General features: G+C 46.1%; 1 protein-coding gene across 4 annotated transcripts in view; it reads left to right on the forward strand.

Moving 5' to 3' along the window:
* LOC134949149 (SLAIN motif-containing protein-like) overlaps positions 1-22,787 on the forward strand; it is a 79,614-nt gene that overhangs the window by 4,182 nt on the left and 52,645 nt on the right. For all 4 annotated transcript variants that reach the window (XM_063937562.1, XM_063937561.1, XM_063937564.1 and 1 more), the window contains 4 exons: positions 1,232-1,855; positions 3,615-3,754; positions 5,573-5,722; positions 13,666-13,806. In XM_063937562.1, coding sequence (XP_063793632.1) covers positions 1,245-1,855; positions 3,615-3,754; positions 5,573-5,722; positions 13,666-13,806 — 1,042 coding nt within the window. In that variant the 5' untranslated portion in view covers positions 1,232-1,244. The remainder of the gene's footprint in view (positions 1-1,231; positions 1,856-3,614; positions 3,755-5,572; positions 5,723-13,665; positions 13,807-22,787) is intronic.

Genomic DNA, 22,787 nt, shown 5'->3' on the forward strand with positions numbered 1-22,787 from the left:
GTTTAATGTTAGTTTTCCATGTGTGCTTATGTGGGTTGTTTATATTGTGCACAAGGCGTTTGTTTCTGTGCTTGTCAGAGGTGGTTCCGTGCACACCCTGCCCTTCTGCAAACAATAGGAAACGCTAACTAGGTGGCTATTTAACAGGCTCAACATGTTACTGCGGACGTGAACTTATCACTTTTATTACTTTGTTTAACTAACTTTGAGCTCTGCTGTATTTTTATGGTGATAATACTCCAGACACCTTCAGATAAGCTAAAAGGGATATGTGTTCTTATCCATGTTTGGTTTAAATTATTCTCTAGCACAAATGTAAGACGTATGATTCTGGAAATATGTTATTGCTGGGACTTATAGTTTCCCAACCACAGGTAGCCTAAGTCTGTGTTAGACCTACTGTACTTTATGCTATTTTTTTTTTTTTTTAAGGATATGATTGAAGGAAGAAAGCATTTTATTACAGCTAAGGAAATGAAAACACCAGGCTTATGCACGTGGGCGTCTTTTTATGTGTCTTTAGTTTCCAAATGCTTTTAACTGGGAACCATAACAAAGGCTGCATGCACTGTGCCTCCTTTTCCTGCAGAGATCACTGATCCTGTATGTGAGTACCCATCACCCGTATTTGCAGCTGATGCATGCCTATGTCCATATTGCCCCACGCTACATATATTGCTTTTACCAGCAGTCAAAGTAGAAATTTAGAAGTGGGGGGGTATGGAAAATTGCTGCTGAGTGGCAAGGAAATGCAGAGGTATAGCATTGAGCCATGGCAAACCAAAGCATGAGTTTATTATGGAGCTATGGACCTCAGGGCTGCCCCTCTACTGCCTGTCGCCTGGCCACAAGTCAGTAAGGCATCCCTAACGTGGCTGCAAGCAGACAGTGGAGAGAGGACCCCAGGGCTGCCCCTCTACTCTGCCTGGCCATAAATTAGTCATATCCCCCCAATCGTTGCCCCTGGACCGCACAGTGAAGAGGACCCCAGGGATGTCCCCTGTACTCTGTTTCCGGGTGCACCGGTGGAACATTGCCTGCCCCTCCCCTCGGCAGTAGAGACGGCCGTCTGAAGCTTAAACCAAAAGGACAGTTCGAATTGGTGGTGATTTGTCATACCGCCTCATACCAGCACACTTTGTGCACTTTTTTTTGCCACATGTGTAGAGTTCCAAACAAGGTTGTTTTTTCTTTTAAAATAAATTTCTCTTGTTTTCTTGTCTTTTTGCAGTGACCATTTGACAATGGTGGTCCCTGGAAGTTCCCCTGGTATTCAGCATGATCGTACGATAGTGGCTAATGACAGCAGTATGGACACAGATACTGAGCCTGATTGTAGTCCTGACCTAAAAGAAGTGCACAAGCTGCAGGAATTGGTCAGAAGACTTGAAATTCAGAACCAGCAGTTGAGGATTAAGAAGAGTCCCCAGACTTCCAATGATTCCGGCATCGACAATCGCCTGTCTGCGTTAAACTGTACGGGAGTCATGAATAGCATGAACATCCAACCAGAGAAAGGAGATGTGGAGATCATTCCAAACCTCCACACTAAACTAGAGGAAATGCACTCTGAGAAAGAGAACATCCCCCGCCTGAGGGTGGACTCACAAGTACAGTATGACATGGTGTGCTCTGATACCAAGCCTGTCCGTAAAGGAGGAAGTCACACTGACTCGGAGGACAGTTCCATCTTTAGTCTGGATGTCAGTGGGATGACAGACCCAGACGGGGACATGCGCAAACTGTCTGAACGTAGCTCAAGCGGGGATCTAGTGGATATCTTGGATGAAACTGCCCTGGACGATGTTGAAGTACTGGAACTGGACTTGTGTAGCGAGGATGAGGTAGACTGCTGGTGAGTTCTGTGTTTTTGTGGGACTAGGTGTAGAGTGCTGGCCGGAACAGCTTCATTCATCTGGGAAACGGATTGCTTGTTTGACGTAAACGTTTACCCTTTCCTTTTGCGCCAATGGTTCATTAAGATTCCTGGTATGTGTTTTTAGAAGATGTGAAATACCTTAAGTTCTGACTGTTCATTTTTGCTGGGTTAAGTTTTAGCAGACCGTTTAATAGAGCTGATAAATTTAGCACCAAAATATTAAGCAAATGAAATGTAGGCACTGGACAAACTGAGAAAAGGGGCTCATTTATTCCTTTCTGTATAATGATTTCAGTCTCTTCCTGCGGCTGCTCGTTATTTAAAATGTAAAACTTTGCTTCTCCTTTGAAGTCTCCAGTTATGCAGAAACAAATTTGCTGCTTTGAAATATTTAAGCCACGTTCTCCAGTATAAAAGGCATAAACATTCTTTTGACCTAGATTTTGAGGGATCTGCACTCTGCTTGTACTGAGTAATCGCAGAGGTAACTGCTGTTTAGCTGCAGATTTCATTTTTTTTTTTTTTAGATTGTAGGATCTGCTAGGATTGCTTTGCATTCCCTATTGTGTAACAGATGGGCATAGTCTGCTTTTTGGGGCAATTTTTATTAGAATTAAATCTATAATATATATTAGCTTTTTTTTTACTAAAATGTGAAAAAGAGGGTTTAGTGCCCCAGATCACATTTCCCATACTTATAATTGGAAATGCAATCTGACCGAATTAATAAATTCAGCTGGCGTAATTACAGGGCAGCACTGCGTAATTACAGGGCAGCACTGAGAGAACTCTGCAGGGACCCGGCCAATGTGATCAGCTGTGCGTTTCCGATGGACAAACAAGCTGATCACTGTGTTTAAATAAAAATAAAAATCATACCTACCCAGGGACCGGTGATTGGTTGTCCAGTGCGTTATCGGGACTCCCTGCTGCTCCTGTGCCCGCCAGTGCAGTAAAGTGGAGGTCACGGCAGCAGGGAGCCCCAACAACTGGCAGCATGCACCTAGTATTATCAGCTGTTTGGGGGGGTGGGGATTGGGTGTCGTGGGACATGGTGGTGGCAGTGATGTCGGGGGACTCGGGGTATTTTTCACTAAATGTAGCCCGATAGTGCTGTGGAGAGGCATTGCAGTGACAGAGCTTACTTGCAAGCTCTGTCCCTGCATGTGATTGATACATCCATGCAATGTCATCAATAATCGCATTGCGAGTTTGCCCGATTTTATCACCTCACATACCCATCCTCAGATGCGGATGGTGATAAATCGGCCCCTGTATCTATAAATCCTTACCCAACGTGTCCTGGACTGATCCAATCTGCATGCAGTACCATCCCATTGCATATTCAGGTGCAGTTAAACTATAACCACCAATGCAGGTTAGGGCAGGATGGAACTGTCGAGATAAATTCTGCCCATCATGTTTACATAACTGCAGTGTGTTCAGTCCCCATTTCCCCATTACAGTTGCGATTTGATTTTCTGTTAACAACTGATGTTTGAGGGATAACAATGAATGAAAATAGTACTTGAAAGTGTAGCTGTACTAAGTTCTGTGAATAGTATGATGACTACAGCTTTAATGTTCTACACTGTACATGGTTATAGATCTAGTGATTTGTGTACAAATGTTACATATTACAGGTATTGCTGTTTTTTTGCTTGGCATTCCAGCTGTCATTAGGGCCTACTTTGGCAATGAAACGTCATGATTGTAAACTTATTTTCATTTGAAGGCTTTATGTCTCGCCAAATAAGCTGGCAGTGGCGGAAATGAAACCAGACTCTCCCTTAAAGTGGTGCCGGCAAGTGTTGGACCACCACAGTCCAGAGACGGAAGCTGCCTGTCGAACTCTAATTGGCAAGCTTGATCAAGGTTAGTAAATTGATGCCTGTAGAGCAGTGATTTTCAACCTTTTTTTACTCGCGGCACACCGAACAATGTTTTAAAATTGCTAAAGCACACCATCCGTTCCCCACCGAAAACCCCCAAAAAAACACACATTGGCCCTCACAGTAATAAAAAAATCCACACATACATTAGCTCTGGCTCCGCGGCACACCTTGCAGCTGGTCGCGGCACACTGGTTGAAAAAGCCTGCTGTAGAGTATAGAGATTCTCAGCCTTATTGCAAAGAAATCCTGAATGGCTAAACTATTTAGGATCACTCTCTTTATCAGACTATAGATAAAGCCATTGGTGAAGAATTAGGTCTCCAAAACGGAGTATTCATCCCGAAATAAAATTTCTCTACTAGGTTGTATACGGTTATCGGTCAGCTAAAGCCAGATTGGGATCTTCTGCATTACTCAAGTGATTATCTAATATCTTCTCTCATGTAACCACCTCTCGCTCATTACTATAAGATCACTTATTAATATTCCCTCTATGGAACAACATACCACTTTGTATTACTCACTTCAAAATTCCACTGAGGGTGTAACGTATGCTGTACCTCTGCCTAAAACACGTATTACTCTCCCGTATAGACTGACTTGAATGATCTGGTTTAGAAGACCTGAAACACAGCCCGCTGGTGATGGCTAAGTCTTGGGATGAGTCTGCTTTAGACAGTTATGTGCCATATACTTTATGCTGGTGTACAGACTTCTAACACAATTTGCTTTTAAAAGATACTGCATTATAGTAATACATGCAAATGTGCTGGTCCCAATAATGTTTGGACTATCTTTAGTTATCTGACATTGTATATTGTATATCTATCACAATAACCCCTTCCTATATTACGGAACGTCATGGATTTGAAATAAGGTCCAGTCAGGTCATCCTTTGTATAAACGTGGGCACCAGAGCTGCATCGCTACTGCCTCTTTCAATGCATTAGTGGGGATGGAACATGTTACCTTATCCAGAAACTACTTGCATTATCAGATTTTAACAAGGCCCATTTAAAACAAAGACTGGCATTCACATTGAGGACATACACATTTATAATGTCACATACTATTCACACAGATGAGGGGTTTCCCACTTCTATGCAATCCCAGTCTGTTGTCAAGAGCCCCCTCCATCCCCTCAGGTCCAGGAAATCTCACCATGATCTGTATTTAGTTCATGGCCCAGCCAAACTGGCAATACTACTGGATTAAGTGGCTCCACTTCCTGTGGCCAGATGATGACGGTAGACACAAACAACTCGAGCATCCGCCGCTTGCTATGCACCCACCCATCCTAACTTCAGTAGCAGTCTGTGTGCCGCATCTGATAACGCGATCATCAGCATCCTGGTGTATGTAGCGGACTGGTAACCAAATGCTAGCCCATCATTGAGGGTTCTAAGCCGTTGTCATGCTCAACATTATTCAGAACATTTAGTCTGTAAACTGTTCACTGGTTTGAAACTTGCACCATGAGGGCTGAAAACGATACATGTTGCATTCCCTTTATTACATCTTAAGATATTGTTGTATTCATGTTCCTGATATTTGCTAATAGAATCTCATTCGCATCTTACTCCTTTGCAATCATTATTTCTTACACCTGATCCGACTTTGCACACCTCCTTTCTTTGCAGTAATGTCAGGCTGCACAAGGTAAGCATTGTTCTTATACAAATCTCTCAGCACTGCGCATTTCCATAGCACAGATCTGTAATCTATAATCATATTTGCATCTCCTCTATCTGATCCTTGTTTCTCCTAACCTCGTACTACTTTTAAATTGTCATTATAGCCAGTAGATGGAAAAGTCTGTACTGCAGCCCGCTGGCATCGCCAAGTGCGTATAACGGCAACAATGAGAGCATCTGTTGTAGCAATACACTAAACTCACCGGGGTGCCTGAAATCCACTAACAAACCACTACTAACCTGTGGCAACTCAGGTATGGCATGTTGTCATGCAGAATGTGAATGGCATGTTTCCTAATGAGCAGAACCTAATTATTGTGTGATGACTGTTACAACCTATTATGAAGCCTTTTAATAAAATTGTATGAGCGGAAAGTTTTCTGTTTTCATATTCCTCCTCTGTGCGGCTTGGCTTGTATCTGTTGCTGCAACGCTGATGATGTGGATTGTGTGGATCACTATACACTTTGACTTGTTAAACATGTTGGCCTCTATTTACTTTTTGTTTGTCAGCCGTGCTGCAGTTTGCTCTAATGCGCCAGGTAATGTTCCAGGACTCTGTGTTAAGTAAAAGTAAACTTTCATGTCAACAGAACAAAAGAAAAGTTTCCTACAAAAGTATGTTTGTGGTTTGGTTAAGGTTTAGCATAACTTGATGGTAAATAGGTTTGATAGGATGGTAAATGATTTTATATATGTTTTTCATTCTTTTCCAACCTTCAGTGCACCTGATTTTTAGTTGGTCGCAACTCTCGTCGCAGTTTTTACCATACAGCCTATGCATAGGCATGAGTTTATGGGGTATATTGAATTGAAGTCGGATTCATTCCGACATGCATCTGTCGGAATGGATATGACAAGGGCTGTTCAATGGCCATCTCAATTCGGCTTTAAAAAAAAAAGTCGAATTGAGATGAGGGAGCCGAGAGGAGGAGATGGGGAGGGGGGGGGGGTTGGAGAGCCGCAGAAGTGGCAGGGGGTTGGAGTGCCGTGGAGGGGGGGGGGGGATTGGAGAGGGGAAGGGGCGAGAGCAGCGCTACTGCAGCGTTATAGGAGGATTTGGCACTGCTGCTAGACCTCACGGCAGCGTCCACCATCATCCCCAACCAAAATATATGAAAACTTGTATAGACCACTTTACAAGTTCCTTCAGTGCCCCTAAGACGTCACCAAATGCCTCTTCAGTGCCCACAGCCACATGCATATGTCTGGTTTCCAACACAGGGGCGAGAAAAATGTTTCCTCCATGGCCGCTGGGCGCCTAAACAGCAGAACAATTGAATTGCTGCCATTGGGTGCCTTCTAGTGGCGGCTGCGGCAATAACAGTTGAATCGGCCCCATAGTATACCACGCAGTACTGCCCCCAATTCATAGTATGCCACACAGCAGGGTCCTTAATGCATGGCATGTCACATACTATTTTTTCACTATTTTTTCACTAACATTACTCTTTTGAGTATTTTATTAACACCCTTATTTTTGTAGCACTTTCTAACCCATAGCTTCTGCTTCTTTCTTAACACACATTAACACTTTAGTATTTCAATGGTGTGCTGCCCTGGGGTGGTCGGGCCTGAGCCGACTTTGTGGGGTCCAAGCCCTGGACCTATGCTTAGATAGGGACCTCCAGTAATAGAGCAGCCGTGAAGTGGCCTGGAGGCTTATCATATCTTTTGCAAAACATATGTAACGAAGAGCTCTAAATTTCCTATTATTACATAGTATATAGCTCTTCTTACTAACAGCCAGCAGAGTGCGTGGGAAAAATCCCTTTTGTATTTCTTGTCTAGAGTAACCCCCTCCCGCAGCACCTGGGGATTGTTACCAGCTTGATTAGAGCAGTTTTCCACTATTTATTGCATGTCACATACTAGGGCCACAAATTCACAGTATGCTCACCATGGTGCCCCCCATTCATAGTAAGCCACATCATGGTGTCCCAAATTCATAGTATGCCACATCATGATGTCCCAAATTCATAGTATGCCACACAGCAGGGACAATTCATAGTATGTCATGCAGTATAGCCCCCAATCTATAGCATGCCACACAGCAGGGGGGGAAGGGAGGCGGGCAACTGAACAGCGTGGCAGACTGGCTTCAGCATCGCCCACCAAGTGACACCCAGCAGGAGGCCAAGGTAGTGAAGGGGGTCTTTAAGGATGGTGGCACGATGTAAATCTGCCTTCGCATATTTGATGGCAGCTGCAGCTCTGATACTCCACAGGGTAATTTGGTGCCTGGCACCGCTGGGGTTGCTGGGTCTGCGACCGCTGGGGATTGCTGCTAAACCGCTATGATAATGCAGCGTATGTGGATAGCACTAGACTGTGGGGTAGTTTTGTACTTGGGTTAATGCTGACATAAATAGCAGATAAGTAAAGCAGTATCTTATCTCCAGGTGATCGCTGTGTTTATTTTTGCACTTCCCATTTTAAAATTTGTCTTGTCACAGCACACATTCCAAAACCTCTAACCCATAAATTACTTTATGTGGCCTGCATCACTGGGGTAGGAGAGGAAAGGGCCAATGCAATAGGTATACAGAATGGTCTTTATCATCTGTGTTTAATATATTTTCTCTAACGTCCTAGTGGATGCTGGGAACTCCGTAAGGACCATGGGGAATAGCGGGCTCCGAAGGAGGCTGGGCACTCTAGAAAGATCTTAGACTACCTGGTGTGCACTGGCTCCTCCCACTATGACCCTCCTCCAAGCCTCAGTTAGATTTCGTGCCCGGCCGAGGTTGGATGCACACTAGGGGCTCTCCTGAGCTCTTAGAAAGTTATAGTCTTAGAATTTGTTCTTTTCAGTGAGACCTGCTGGCAACAGGCTCACTGCAGCGAGGGACTAAGGGGAGAAGAAGCGAACTCGCCTGCTTGCAGCCGGATTGGGCTTCTTAGGCTACTGGACACCATTAGCTCCAGAGGGATCGACCGCAGGCCCAGCCTTGATGTTCGGTCCCGGAGCCGCGCCGCCGTCCCCCTTACAGAGCCAGAAGCAAGAAGATGGTCCGGAAAATCGGCGGCATGAAGGCTCAGTCTTCACCAAGGTAGCGCACAGCACTGCAGCTGTGCGCCATTGCTCCTCATACACACTTCACACTCCGGTCACTGAGGGTGCAGAGCGCTGGGGGGGGGCGCTCTGAGGCAGCAATAAAAACACCTTGGCTGGCAAAAATACTTCAATATATAGCCCCAGGGGCTATATATGAGGTAAATACCCCTGCCAGAAGTCCATAAAAAACGGGAGAATAGGCCGCGAAAAAGGGGCGGAGCCTATCTCCTCAGCACACTGGCGCCATTTTCCCTCACAGCTCCGTTGGAGGGAAGCTCCCTGGCTCTCCCCTGCAGTCTACAAGGGTTAAAAAAAGAGAGAGGGGGCACTAAATTTAGGCGCAGTATACATTATATATATAGATATAAAGCTATAGGGGACATAACTCAGTTAGTCCCTGCAGTATATAGCGCTCTGGTGTGTGCTGGCATACTCTCACTCTGTCCCCCCAAAGGGCTTTTGTGGGTCCTGTCCTCGTTTAGAGCATTCCCTGTGTGTCTGCGGTGTGTCGGTACGGCTGTGTCGACATGTTGAATGAGGAGGCTTATATGGTGACGGAACAGAGGCCGATATATGTGATGTCGCCCCCTGTGGGGCCGACACCAGAGTGGATAGAGAGGTAAAAGGTATTAACCGACAGTGTCAACTCCTTACATAAAAGGGTGGATGACGTAACAGCTGTGGGACAGCCGGCTTCGCAGCCCGCGCCTGCCCAGGCGTCTCAAAGGCCATCAGGGGCTCAAAAACGCCCGCTCTCTCAGATGGCAGACACAGATGTCGACACGGAGTCTGACTCCAGTGTCGACAAGGTGGAGACATATACACAATCCAATCCGTGACTTGATCCCGGCAATAAAAAATGTGTTATACATTTCTGACTTTAACCTCTATAAATGGGTTTTAGGTTTGGGGAGAAAAAACAGGCAGTGTTTTGTTCCCCCATCAGATGAATAAATGAAGTGTGTGAAAACCGTGGGTTCCCCCGTTAAGAAACTGGTAATTTATAAAAAGTTACTGATGGCGTACCCTTTCCCGCCAGGAGGATAAGTTACGCTGGGAGATATCCCCTAGGGTGGATAAGGCGCTCACACGTTTGTCAAAAAAGGTGGCACTGCCGTCTTAGGATACGGCCACTTTAATAGGTACCTGTTGATAAAAAACAGGAGGCTATCCTGAAGTCTGTATTTACACACTCAGGTACTAGACTGAGACCTGCAGATAGTGCTGCTGCAGCGTGGTTGGTGACCCTGTCAAACAGGGATAATAGTTGGCAAACATAAAAACATATTAAAGACGTTGTCTTATATATGGGGGATGCACAGAGGGATATTTTGCCGGCTGGCATCCAAAATAAATGTAATGTCCATTCTGTCAGGAGGGTATTAGAGACCTGTCACTGGACAGGTGATGCTGACTTAAAAAGCGCATAGAGAGTCTTATAAGGGTGAGGAATTATTTGGGGATGGTCTCTGGGACCTCGTATCCACAGCAACTGCTGGGAAGAAATAATTTTACCTCAGGTTTCCTCACAGAAAAAGGTACAGTCCTTTCGGCTTCAGAAAAGCAAGCGGGTCAAATGGCGCTTCCTTTCTGTACAGAGACAAGGGTAGAGGGAAAAAGCTGCACCAGTCAGCCTGTTCCCAGAATCAAGATTCTTCCCCCGCCTCCTGTGAGTACACACCATGACGCGGGTGCTCCACAGGTGTAGCCAGGTACGGTGGGGGGCCGCCTCAAAAATTTCAGCAATTAGTGGGCTCGCTCACAGGTGGATCCCTGTTTCTTCCAAGTAGTATTTCAGGGGTACAAGCTGGAATTAGAGATGTCTCCCCCCAGCCGTTTCCTAAAATATGCCTTGCTGACAACTCCCTCAGGCAGGGAGGCTGTGCTAGAGGCAATTAATAAGCGGTATTCCCAGCAGGTAATACTCAAGGTGCCCCTACTTCAACAAGGACGGGGTTACTATTCCACACGGGTTGGGGTACCGAAACCGCATGGTTCGGTGTGACCCATTTTATATTAAAATCCTTGAACATAAAAAAAATTCAAGTTCAAGATGGAATCGCTCAGGGCGGTTATTGCAAGCCTGGACGAGGGGGATTACATGGTATCCCGGGACATCAAGGATGCTTACCTGCATGTCCCCATTTACCATCCTCGCCAGGAGTACCTCAGATTTGTGGTACAGGATTACCATTACCAAGTCCAGACACTGCCGTTTGGACTGTACATGGCACCGAGGGTGTTTTATCAAGGTAATGGCCGAAATGATGATACTCCTTCAAAAAAAAAAGGGAGTTGTAATTATCCCGTATTTGGACAATCTCGTTATAAGGGCGAGGTCCAAGGAGCAGTTGGTAGTCGGGGTAGCACTATTTTGGAAAGTGCTACAACAGCATAGGTGGATTCTAAACAGTCCAAAGTCACAGCTGGTTCCTATGACACGTCTACTGTTCCTGGGGATGGTTCTGGACATAAACCAGAAATAGTGTTTCTCCCGGAGGAGAAAGCCAAGGAGTTGTCATCTCTAGTCAGAGACCTCCTGAAACCAAAATAGGTAGCGGTGCATCATTGCACGCGAGTCCTGGGAAAAATGGTAGCTTCTTACGAAGCAATCCCATTAGGCAGGTTCCATACAAGAACTTTTCAGAGGGACCTGTTGGACAAGTGGTCCGGATCGCATCTTCCGATGCATAGGCTGATAACCCTGTCTTCAAGGACCAGGGTATCTCTACTGTGGTGGCTGCAGAGTGCCCATCTTCAAGAGGGCCGCAGGTTCGGCATACAGGACTAGGTCCTAGTGACCATGGATTCCAGCCTTTGAGGCTGGGGGGCAGTCACATAGGGAAGAAACTTCCAGGGACTTTGGTCAAGTCAGGTTATTTCCCTACACATAAATATTCTGGATCTGAGGGCCATTTAAAATGCCCTGAGGCCAGCAAGGCCTCTGCTTCAAAACCAGCCGGTACTGATCCAATCAGACAACATCACGGCAGTCGCCCATGTAATCAACAGGGCGGCACAAAAAGCAGGATGGCGATGGCAGAAGCCACAAGGATTCTCCGATAGGCGGAAAATCATGTGTTAGCACTGTCAGCAGTGTTCATTCCCGGAGTGGACAACTGGGAAGCAGATCTTCTCAACAGACACGACCTCCACCCGGGAGAATGGGGACTTCCTCCAGAAGTCTTCCAATAGGATTGTACACCATTGGGAAAGGCCACAGGTGGACATGATGGCGTCCGCCTTAACAAAAAGCTATAAAAGATATTGCTCCAGGTCAAGGGACCCTCAGGCGATAGCTATGGACGCTCTGGTAACACCGTGGGTGTACCAGTCGGTTTAGGTGTTCTCCCCTCTGCCTCTCATACCAAAGGTACTGAGAATAATAAGAAGGCGAGGAGTAAGAACGATACTCGTGGATGGCCAAGAAGAGCTTGGTACCCAGAACTTCAAGAATTTATATCAGAGGACCCATGGCCTCTGCCACTCAGTCAGGACCTGCGGCAGCAGGGGCCCTGTCTGTTCCAAGACTTACCGCGGCTGCGTTTGACGGCATGGCGGTTGAACGCCGGATCCTGAAGGAAAAGGGCATTCCGGAGGAAGTAATTCCTACGCTTACTAAAGCCAGGAAAGAGGTTACAGCAACTCATTATCACCGCATATGGCGAAAATATGTTGCATGGTATGAGGCCGAAAGGGCCCCAACAGAGGAATTTCAACTAGGTCGATTTCTGCATTTCCTGCAAGCAGGAGTGACTATGGGCCTTAAATTGGGTTCCATTAAGGTACAGATCTCGGCTCTGTCGATTTTCTTTCAAAAAAGAACTCGCTTCAGTACCTGAAGTTCAGACATTTATAAAAGGAGTGCTGCATAGTCAGCCCCCGTTTGTGCCTCCTGTGGCACCTTGGGATCTCAACGTGGTGTTGAGTTTTCTTAAAATCACATTGGTTTGAACCACTAAAAACCGTGGATCTGAAATATCTCACATGGAAGGTGGTTATGTTATTGGCCTTGGCTTCTGCCAGGCGAGTATCAGAATTGGCGGCTTTGTCTTGTAAAAGCCCTTATTTGATTTTCCATATGGATAGGGCAGAATTGAGGACTCGTCCCCAGTTTCTCCCTAAGGTGGTGTCAGCGTTTCACCTGAACCAGCCTATTTGGTGCCTGCGGCTACTAAGGATTTGGAGGACTCCAAGTTGCTAGACGTTGTCAGGGCCCTGAAAATATATGTTTCCAGGACGGCTGGAGTCAGAAAATCTGACTCGCTGTTTATCCTATATGCACCCAACAAGCTGGGTGCTCCTGCTCCTAAGCAGACTATTGCTCGTTGGATTTGTAGTACAATTCAGCTTGCACATACTGTGGCAGGCCTGCCACAGCCAAAATCTGTCAATGCCCATTCCACAAGGAAGGTGGGCTCATCTTGGGCGGCTGCCCGAGGGGTCTCGGCTTTACAACTTTGCCGAGCAGCTACTTGGTCAGGGGCAAACACGTTTGCAAAATTCTACAAATTGGATACCCTGGCTGAGGAGGACCTGGAGTTCTCTCATTCGGTGCTGCAGAGTCATCCGCACTCTCCCGCCCGTTTGGGAGCTTTGGTATAATCCCCATGGTCCTTACGGAGTTCCCAGCATCCACTAGGACGTTAGAGAAAATAAGAATTTACTCACCGGTAATTCTATTTCTCGTAGTCCGTAGTGGATGCTGGGCGCCCATCCCAAGTGCGGTTTATCTGCATTACTTGTACATAGTTGTTGTTAACTAAATCGGGTTACTGTTGAGCCATCTGTTGAGAGGCTCTATTGTTTCATACTGTTAACTGTGTTTCATATCACGAGTTGTACGGTGTGATTGGTGTGGCTGGTATGAGTCTTACCCGGGATTCAAAATCCTTCCTTATTGTGTACGCTCGTCCGGGCACAGTACCTAACTGAGGCTTGGAGGAGGGTCATAGTGGGAGGAGCCAGTGCACACCAGGTAGTCTAAGATCTTTCTAGAGTGCCCAGCCTCCTTCGGAGCCCGCTATTCCCCATGGTCCTTACGGAGTTCCCAGCATCCACTACGGACTACGAGAAATAGAATTACCGGTGAGTAAATTCTTATTTTAACTTCCGGTCTATCTTTTCTGTTTCACCAAGGTTACTTGGGTGTCCATTCTGCACTCAGCTCTCAGTCTTCTGTAGACAGTGAATTGAGCACATCAGATGACTCCATATCTATGGGATACAAGCTTCAAGATCTGACTGACGTTCAAGTTATGGCCCGACTTCAGGAGGAAAGTAAGACCCCTACTTGTGTTCTGTCACACAGAGGTAGACAAGTGTTTTTCTCAATTGTACTGTGTAACTACAAGTCTTGTCATGCTCTGCCAGTCTATAACTCCATAACTGCAGGTGATCCACTTAGTTGAGAAATGTTCAAGATGGTCGCTGTGCAAGGTTTAATTGACCCTGTATGAAATTAGAGGTTCAAGTAAAAAAAAAAAAATTTCTCTTACGTCCTAAGTGGATGCTGGGACTCCGTAAGGACCATGGGGAATAGCGGCTCCGCAGGAGACTGGGCACAAAAGTAAAAGCTTGAACTAGCTGGTGTGCACTGGCTCCTCCCCCTATGACCCTCCTCCAAGCCTCAGTTAGATTTTTGTGCCCGAACGAGAAGGGTGCATGCTAGGTGGCTCTCCTGAGCTGCTTAGAGTAAAAGTTTATTTTAGGTTTTTTATTTTCAGTGAGTCCTGCTGGCAACAGGCTCACTGCATCGTGGGACTAAGGGGAGAAGAAACGAACTCACCTGCGTGCAGAGTGGATTGGGTTTCTTAGGCTACTGGACATTAGCTCCAGAGGGACGATCACAGGTTCAGCCTGGATGGGTCCCGGAGCCGCGCCGCCGGCCCCCTTACAGAGCCAGAAGAACGAAGAGGTCCGGTGAAATCGGCGGCAGAAGACGTTCCTGTCTTCAACTAAGGTAGCGCACAGCACTGCAGCTGTGCGCCATTGCTCTCAGCACACTTCACACTCCGGTCACTGAGGGTGCAGGGCGCTGGGGGGGAGCGCCCTGAGACGCAATAAAAACAGAAATACCTTAGGATGGCAAAAGAAATACATCACATATAGCTCCTGGGCTATATGGATGCATTTAACCCCTGCCAGTTTTCCAGAAAAAAGCGGGAGATAGGCTCCGCCCCTTCACGACGGCCTTATCTCCTCAGCACACAAGCGCCATTTTCCCTCACAGTTCCGCTGGAAGGACGGCTCCCTGACTCTCCCCTGCAGTCCCTACAGAATCAGGGTAAAAACGAGAGAGGGGGGGCACTATTGGCAGCTAAATTATAAACAGCAGCTATAAAAGGGAGTAACACTTATATAAGGTTGTCCATATATATATATATATATATATATATATATATATATATATATATATATATATATATATATATATATATATATATATATATATATAGCGCTCTGGTGTGTGCTGGCAAACTCTCCCTCTGTCTCCCCAAAGGGCTAGTGGGGTCCTGTCCTCTATCAGAGCATTCCCTGTGTGTGTGCTGGGTGTCGGTACGATTGTGTCGACATGTATGAGGAGGAAAATGATGTGGAAGCAGAGCAATTGCCTGTATTAGTGATGTCACCCCCTAGGGAGTCGACACCTGACTGGATGGTTGTATTAAAAGAACTACGTGACAATGTCAGCACTTTACAAAAAACTGTTGACGACATGAGACAGCCGACAAATCAATTAGTGCCTGTCCAGGCGTCTCAGACACCGTCAGGGGCGATAAAACGCCCGTTACCTCAGTGGGTCGACACAGACCCAGACACGGATACTGAGTCCAGTGTCGACGGTGAGGAGACAAACGTAATGTCCAGTAGGGCCACACGTTACATGATCACGGCAATGAAGGAGGCATTGAACATTTCTGACACTACAAGTACCACAAAGAAGGGTATTATGTGGGGAGTGAAAAAACTACCAGTAGCTTTTCCTGAGTCAGATGAATTAAATGAGGTGTGTGATAAAGCGTGGGTTTCCCCCGATAAAAAAGTGCTAATTTCTAATAAATTATTGGCACTATACCCTTTCCCGCCAGAGGTTAGGGCGCGTTGGGAAACACCCCCTAGAGTAGATAAAGCGCTCACACGTTTATCTAAACAAGTAGCGTTACCGTCTCCTGATACGGCCGCCCTCAAAGAACCAGCGGATAGAAGGCTGGAAAATATCCTGAAGGGTATATACACACATACTGGTGTTATACTGCGACCAGCAATCGCATCAGCCTGGATGTGCAGTGCTGGAGTGGCGTGGTCGGATTGCCTGACTGAAAATATTGATACCCTGGATAGGGACAGTATATTACTAACTATAGAGCATTTGAAGGATGCATTACTATATATGCGTGATGCACAGAGGGATATTTGCACCCTGGCATCAAGAGTGAGTGCTATGTCCATTTCTGCCAGAAGAGCGTTATGGACGCGACAGTGGTCAGGGGATGCGGATTCCAAACGACATATGGAAGTATTGCCGTTTAAAGGGGAGGAGTTATTTGGGGCCGGTCTATCGGACCTGGTGGCCACGGCAACGGCCGGAAAATCCACCTTTTTACCCCAGGTCACCTCTCAGCAGAAAAAGACACCGTCTTTTCAAACTCAGTCCTTTCGTTCCCATAAGTACAGGCGGGCAAAAGGCCACTCATTTCTGCCCCGGGGCAGAGGAAGAGGAAAAAGACTGCACCAGGCAGCCTCTTCCCAGGAGCAGAAGCCCTCCTCTGCTTCTGCCAAGTCTTCAGCATGACGCTGGGGCTTTACAAGCGGACTCGGACACGGTGGGGGCCCGTCTCAAAAATATCAACGCGCAGTGGGCTCACTCGCAAGTGGACCCCTGGATTCTGCAGGTAGTATCACAGGGGTACAAACTGGAATTCGAGACGTCTCCCCCTCACCGGTTCCTGAAGTCTGCTCTACCAAAGTCTCCCTCCGACAGGGAGGCAGTTTTGGAAGCCATTCACAAACTGTATTCCCAGCAGGTGATAATCAAGGTACCTCTCCTACAACAGGGAAAGGGGTATTATTCCACGCTGTTTGTGGTACCGAAGCCGGACGGCTCGGTGAGACCAATTTTAAATCTAAAATCCTTGAACACTTACATAAAGAGGTTCAAATTCAAGATGGAGTCACTCAGAGCAGTGATAGCAAACCTGGAAGAAGGGGACTATATGGTGTCTCTGGACATCAAAGATGCTTATCTCCACGTCCCAATCTACCCTTCTCACCAAGGGTACCTCAGGTTTGTAGTACAAAACTGTCATTATCAGTTTCAGACGCTGCCATTTGGATTGTCCACGGCACCTCAGGTCTTTACCAAGGTAATGGCCGAAATGATGATTCTTCTTCGAAGAAAAGGCGTTTTAATTATCCCTTACTTGGACGATCTCCTGATAAGGGCAAGGTCCAGGGAACAGTTAGAAGTCGGAGTAGCACTATCTCAGTTAGTGTTACGTCAGCACGGGTGGATTCTAAATATTCGAAAATCGCAGCTGATTCCAACGACACGTCTCCTGTTCCTAGGAATGATTCTGGACACAGTCCAGAAAAAGGTGTTTCTCCCAGAGGAGAAGGCCAGGGAGTTATCCGAGCTAGTCAGGAATCTCTTAAAACCAGGCCAGGTGTCAGTGCATCAGTGCACGAGGGTCCTGGGAAAAATGGTGGCTTCTTACGAAGCGATTCCATTCGGAAGATTCCATGCAAGAACGTTTCAGTGGGATCTTCTGGACAAATGGTCCGGATCGCATCTTCAGATGCATCAGCGGATAACCCTGTCGCCAAGGACAAGGGTGTCTCTTCTGTGGTGGCTGCAGAGTGCTCATCTACTAGAGGGCCGCAGATTCGGCATTCAGGATTGGATCCTGGTGACCACAGATGCCAGCCTGAGAGGCTGGGGAGCAGTCACACAGGGACAAAATTTCCAGGGCTTGTGGTCAAGCATGGAAACATCTCTTCATATAAACATTCTGGAACTAAGGGCCATTTACAATGCCCTAAGTCAAGCAAAACCCCTGCTTCAGGGTCAGGCGGTATTGATCCAATCGGACAACATCACGTCAGTCGCCCACGTAAACAGACAGGGCGGCACGAGAAGCAGGAGGGCGATGGCAGAAGCTGCAAGGATTCTTCGCTGGGCGGAGAATCATGTGATAGCACTGTCAGCAGTGTTCATTCCGGGAGTGGACAACTGGGAAGCGGACTTCCTCAGCAGACACGACCTTCACCCGGGGGAGTGGGGACTTCATCCAGAAGTCTTCCAAGAGATGGTAAACCGTTGGGAAAAACCAAAGGTGGACATGATGGCGTCCCGTCTCAACAAAAAACTAGACAGTTATTGCGCCAGGTCAAGGGACCCTCAGGCAATAGCGGTGGACGCTCTGGTAACACCATGGGTGTACCAGTCAGTGTATGTGTTCCCTCCTCTGCCTCTCATACCAAAAGTACTGAGAATCATAAAAAGGAGAGGAGTAAGAACTATACTCGTGGTTCCGGATTGGCCAAGAAGGACTTGGTACCCGGAACTTCAAGAGATGCTCACGGAGGACCCGTGGCCTCTACCTCTAAGAAAGGACCTGCTCCAGCAGGGACCTTGTCTGTTCCAAGACTTACCGCGGCTGCGTTTGACGGCATGGCGGTTGAACGCCGGATCCTGAAGGAAAAAGGCATTCCAGAAGAAGTCATCCCTACCCTGATAAAGGCCAGGAAGGATGTAACCGCGAAACATTATCACCGCATTTGGCGAAAATATGTTGCGTGGTGTGAGGCCAAAGAGGCCCCTACAGAGGAATTTCAACTGGGTCGCTTCCTACATTTCCTGCAAACAGGACTGTCTATGGGCCTAAAATTAGGGTCCATTAAGGTTCAAATTTCGGCCCTGTCGATTTTCTTCCAAAAAGAACTGGCTTCAGTGCCTGAAGTCCAGACGTTTGTCAAAGGGGTACTGCATATACAGCCTCCTTTTGTGCCCCCGGTGGCACCTTGGGATCTCAATGTGGTTTTGGGGTTCCTAAAATCACATTGGTTTGAACCACTCACCACTGTGGAATTAAAATATCTCACATGGAAGGTGGTAATGCTGTTAGCCCTGGCTTCAGCCAGGCGTGTCTCAGAATTGGCGGCTTTATCTTATAAAAGCCCTTACCTGATTTTTCACACGGATAGGGCAGAATTTAGGACTCGTCCTCAATTTCTCCCAAAGGTGGTTTCAGCGTTTCACGTGAACCAGCCTATTGTGGTGCCTGCGGCTACTAGGGACTTGGAGGACTCCAAGTTACTGGACGTAGTCAGGGCCCTGAAAATATATATTTCCAGGACGGCTGGAGTCAGGAAATCTGACTCGCTGTTTATCCTGTATGCACCCAACAAGCTGGGTGCTCCTGCTTCTAAGCAGACGATTGCTCGTTGGATTTGTAGTACAATTCAGCTTGCACATTCTGTGGCAGGCCTGCCACAGCCAAAATCTGTAAAAGCCCATTCCACAAGGAAGGTGGGCTCATCTTGGGCGGCTGCCCGAGGGGTCTCGGCTTTACAACTTTGCCGAGCAGCTACTTGGTCAGGGGCAAACACGTTTGCTAAATTCTACAAATTTGATACCCTGGCTGAGGAGGACCTGGAGTTCTCTCATTCGGTGCTGCAGAGTCATCCGCACTCTCTCGCCCGTTTGGGAGCTTTGGTATAATCCCCATGGTCCTTACGGAGTCCCAGCATCCACTTAGGACGTAAGAGAAAATAAGAATTTACTTACCGATAATTCTATTTCTCATAGTCCGTAGTGGATGCTGGGCGCCCATCCCAAGTGCGGATTGTCTGCAATACTTGTATATAGTTATTGTTACAAAATTCGGGTTATTATTGTTGTGAGCCATCTTTTCAGAGGCTCCTTCGTTTATCATACTGTTAACTGGGTTCAGATCACAGGTTGTACGGTGTGATTGGTGTGGCTGGTATGAGTCTTACCCGGGATTCAAGATCCTTCCTTATTATATACGCTCGTCCGGGCACAGTATCCTAACTGAGGCTTGGAGGAGGGTCATAGGGGGAGGAGCCAGTGCACACCAGCTAGTTCAAGCTTTTACTTTTGTGCCCAGTCTCCTGCGGAGCCGCTATTCCCCATGGTCCTTACGGAGTCCCAGCATCCACTACGGACTATGAGAAATAGAATTATCGGTAAGTAAATTCTTATTAAAAATCAGTTTTTCCTAAACGCTATTTAAACACGGTTTTAGAATAATTAAAATTATTTTATTCAACTAGAGGAGAATCCTTTTTCCAACATTATCTAGGCCTGGCTGAAAAGCGGGATTAGCCTATAAAGTAGTATATTTAGAGACTGTGGGGGTAATTCAAATGTTATCTCCCATCGATCTCCTGTCTAAAGTGACAGGAGATCACGGGGGTCGATATACAATTGATGTCCCCTATCGCGCCTATTGGTGTCTGGTTTAGTCGCATAAACCAGTCTAAACTAATGGACATAACCGGGAAAAGGGCCGTTTGGGCAGCCAAACGGCTCACTTTTCACACATGTCTACTCGTCCCCATACCCCCGGTTGGTGCAAGCTGAAATGTAGATGCCAGCAGCTGATCGAACGGAGCTACGTTTGAATATCTCCATTAGGCGCCATCTAGTGGCTGCTGGTCAAAAATGTATTTGAATCTGCCCTGTGTGTCTACGTCTTAACCTCCAATTAGTAGGTAGACAATGCATTCTGTGGTAACAAAGTACGAGGGGCATGCACTAAGGCAGTCGGAGACTAAGGAAACAAAAGATCCTCCTCTGTTTAATACTCCGTACACATGCACCAATCTAACACATATCGAAAGAAGACTGTTTGAGAAAATGCAAATATGTTGTGTATCCCTAAACCGCCATCTTCTCTACTAAGATCAAGTTTATTCCTAGCAATACGCAGTTTTTTATTTTGCCAAAGAAAGGCAAAAAGTTACAGGGTCAGCCAACTGAGATCTGCCTTAGAAATTCTAATGGGGAGCTTTTGGATAGGATAACTTAGGGAAAATGATAGACTTAAGGACTGCTGCTCATGCGGATAATGAGGGGCAAAACTCCCCAATGTCTAGGAGTGATATTTTATTGATGCACTTTGAAATTTTAAAAGTAGTTTGCGGATATAATGGAATAGCATGAGGACCTGCAACATGTAGCACCTCAGATTTTTTGGCTATTAATCCTATAATCAGCAAAAGAACCAAAACTGGTGAGTGTCTAGGATAGTTGGGATAGAAGTGGGGAGATTGGAAACAAACAATAACGAGGAGCAGTTAAAATACCGCTAGTCGGGATCCCGGCGGTCACAATGCAGACGCCGGAATCCCGACTAGCGGAGAAATACCAGCTCCGCAGGCTATTCTCCCTCTATGGGTGTCCACAACACCTATACAGGGAGAATATAACAAGCTCGCAGCGTGGCAACGCACCAGTATGCTGCCGGCATACTGGTGGCCGGCATGGTGCTGTCTGTGTACCGGCCACCCGGTAATTCATACTGAACCCACAATAACATGTCATCTACAAATAGACACATTTTTAGCACCGTTGAGCCCATAGATATACCTCGGAACAAAGGGTTAGTCTGAAGAGCAACCGCCAAAGGCTCAAGGGCTAGGGCAAATAATAGAGGGGATAATAGGCAGCCTTGCCATGCACTCTTCTGAACATGGAAGGAAGAAGATATATAACCATTACTTGAAATTTGAGTGAGTGGATTATGATATAACACTTTTAAAACTGAAATATACTTCAAGAAAGCCAAAGCGAATCAGGGGTTTAAATAGGTGGTCCCAGGTGACCAAATCGAAATCTTTTTCAACATCCATAGAGATCACAACCTGGTCACCTGAGCCACCCATCAAATGCAGTTTCTGCACTGCAGCTAGGACTTTCCAAACATTAACCACCGAGTGGCATCCACAAATGAATGAATTATGTTTGATCAGTGTATATGACTGTAGCCATAATAAACGTATCTTTCAGCAAGTATCTTTGTGAAAAAGTTATAATCCCTACAAGGTTTCGGCAAAACCTTGACAATAGCAGAGTTAAAATAATGAGGGAATTGGCGACCTTGTAGAATTTCATTCAAAACATCCCTCAGTATCCGCTGCCCTTTTTGCCGAAGTATATTGGAACACCCCCAGCATCAAATCTGGGCCTTGTGCTTTGAAGGGTTGGAGATGAGTACTGGTAGCCAAGACCACCTCAGTAGTGACCGGGGCAAAAAGAGTCTCTGAATGGGAATCCGATATAACAGGAATAGAGAGAATGCATCTTTCTTTAAATTACCAGTGGGATCTTGGGTGTATAAGGTAGTGTAAAAGTCTCAAAACTCTTCTAGAACATCTGGTCCTCTGTGGACCCTCTTCCCCGTGCCGATTTTAAGGGAATCTACCTGAGAAGTTGGCTTAGTACTGCATAATAAATTAGATAGCAAGCGATCCGTTTTATTACCATGCCTGTAAAATTGAGAAGCGGAATTCTCGGTATGTTTAATATATGTTGATATAAGATTGCAGCAAAATGGGCTTTATTATTAGCAGTCGGTGAAGATTTAAACCTAGCATATGAGGTTGTTAGAGCGGAAAGCGGAGCAATCTTTCCTGAATTTACTGACAAATGAAATAATTTCCCCTCCAGCAACCCTGCGATTTAGCTTCGAGTATTTTCTTAAATTTCAAAGAAGTAGATAAATATGGGAAGGCGCCATTGAAGTTTTTCATTTTTTTTTTCATGTAATCATTTTTTATGTTACCATACACTTGGTCAAAGGTGATATATTCTAGCATTGTTGGTCCTCTTTTTTTTTTTTTTTTTGAGTAATTTTAAAAGGATAGAAGTTTGATTACATATAATGCATAACATTGGTGTATCATGTACAGTAAGTCAAGGTACCACTTGTGAGACATCATCCACTTCCAGTATAATAACAAGCCGTATTATTAAAGGAATGTGTATGTACATACAGTTGTTTTTACCGAATAAACTTGCAAGACCCGTAAATAGTGTAAAAATCCTCAGCAAACATTTTAGCGTTTTATCAATCCCAAAAACAAAGAAAAGAAATAAATAAAAGGGAAGAGAAGATCTAAAAAGGAAAAACTACCTAACTTGTACCTAATCTAACATTGCACAGAGCCAGGCGGTCATGCAGGGCGCATCGGACAAAAACAAAACATAGAACCCCAAACAGCAATTCAGGGGC

This window comes from Pseudophryne corroboree, chromosome 8 (genome assembly GCF_028390025.1).
Source record: "Pseudophryne corroboree isolate aPseCor3 chromosome 8, aPseCor3.hap2, whole genome shotgun sequence".
NCBI classification, from domain to species: Eukaryota; Metazoa; Chordata; class Amphibia; order Anura; family Myobatrachidae; genus Pseudophryne; species Pseudophryne corroboree.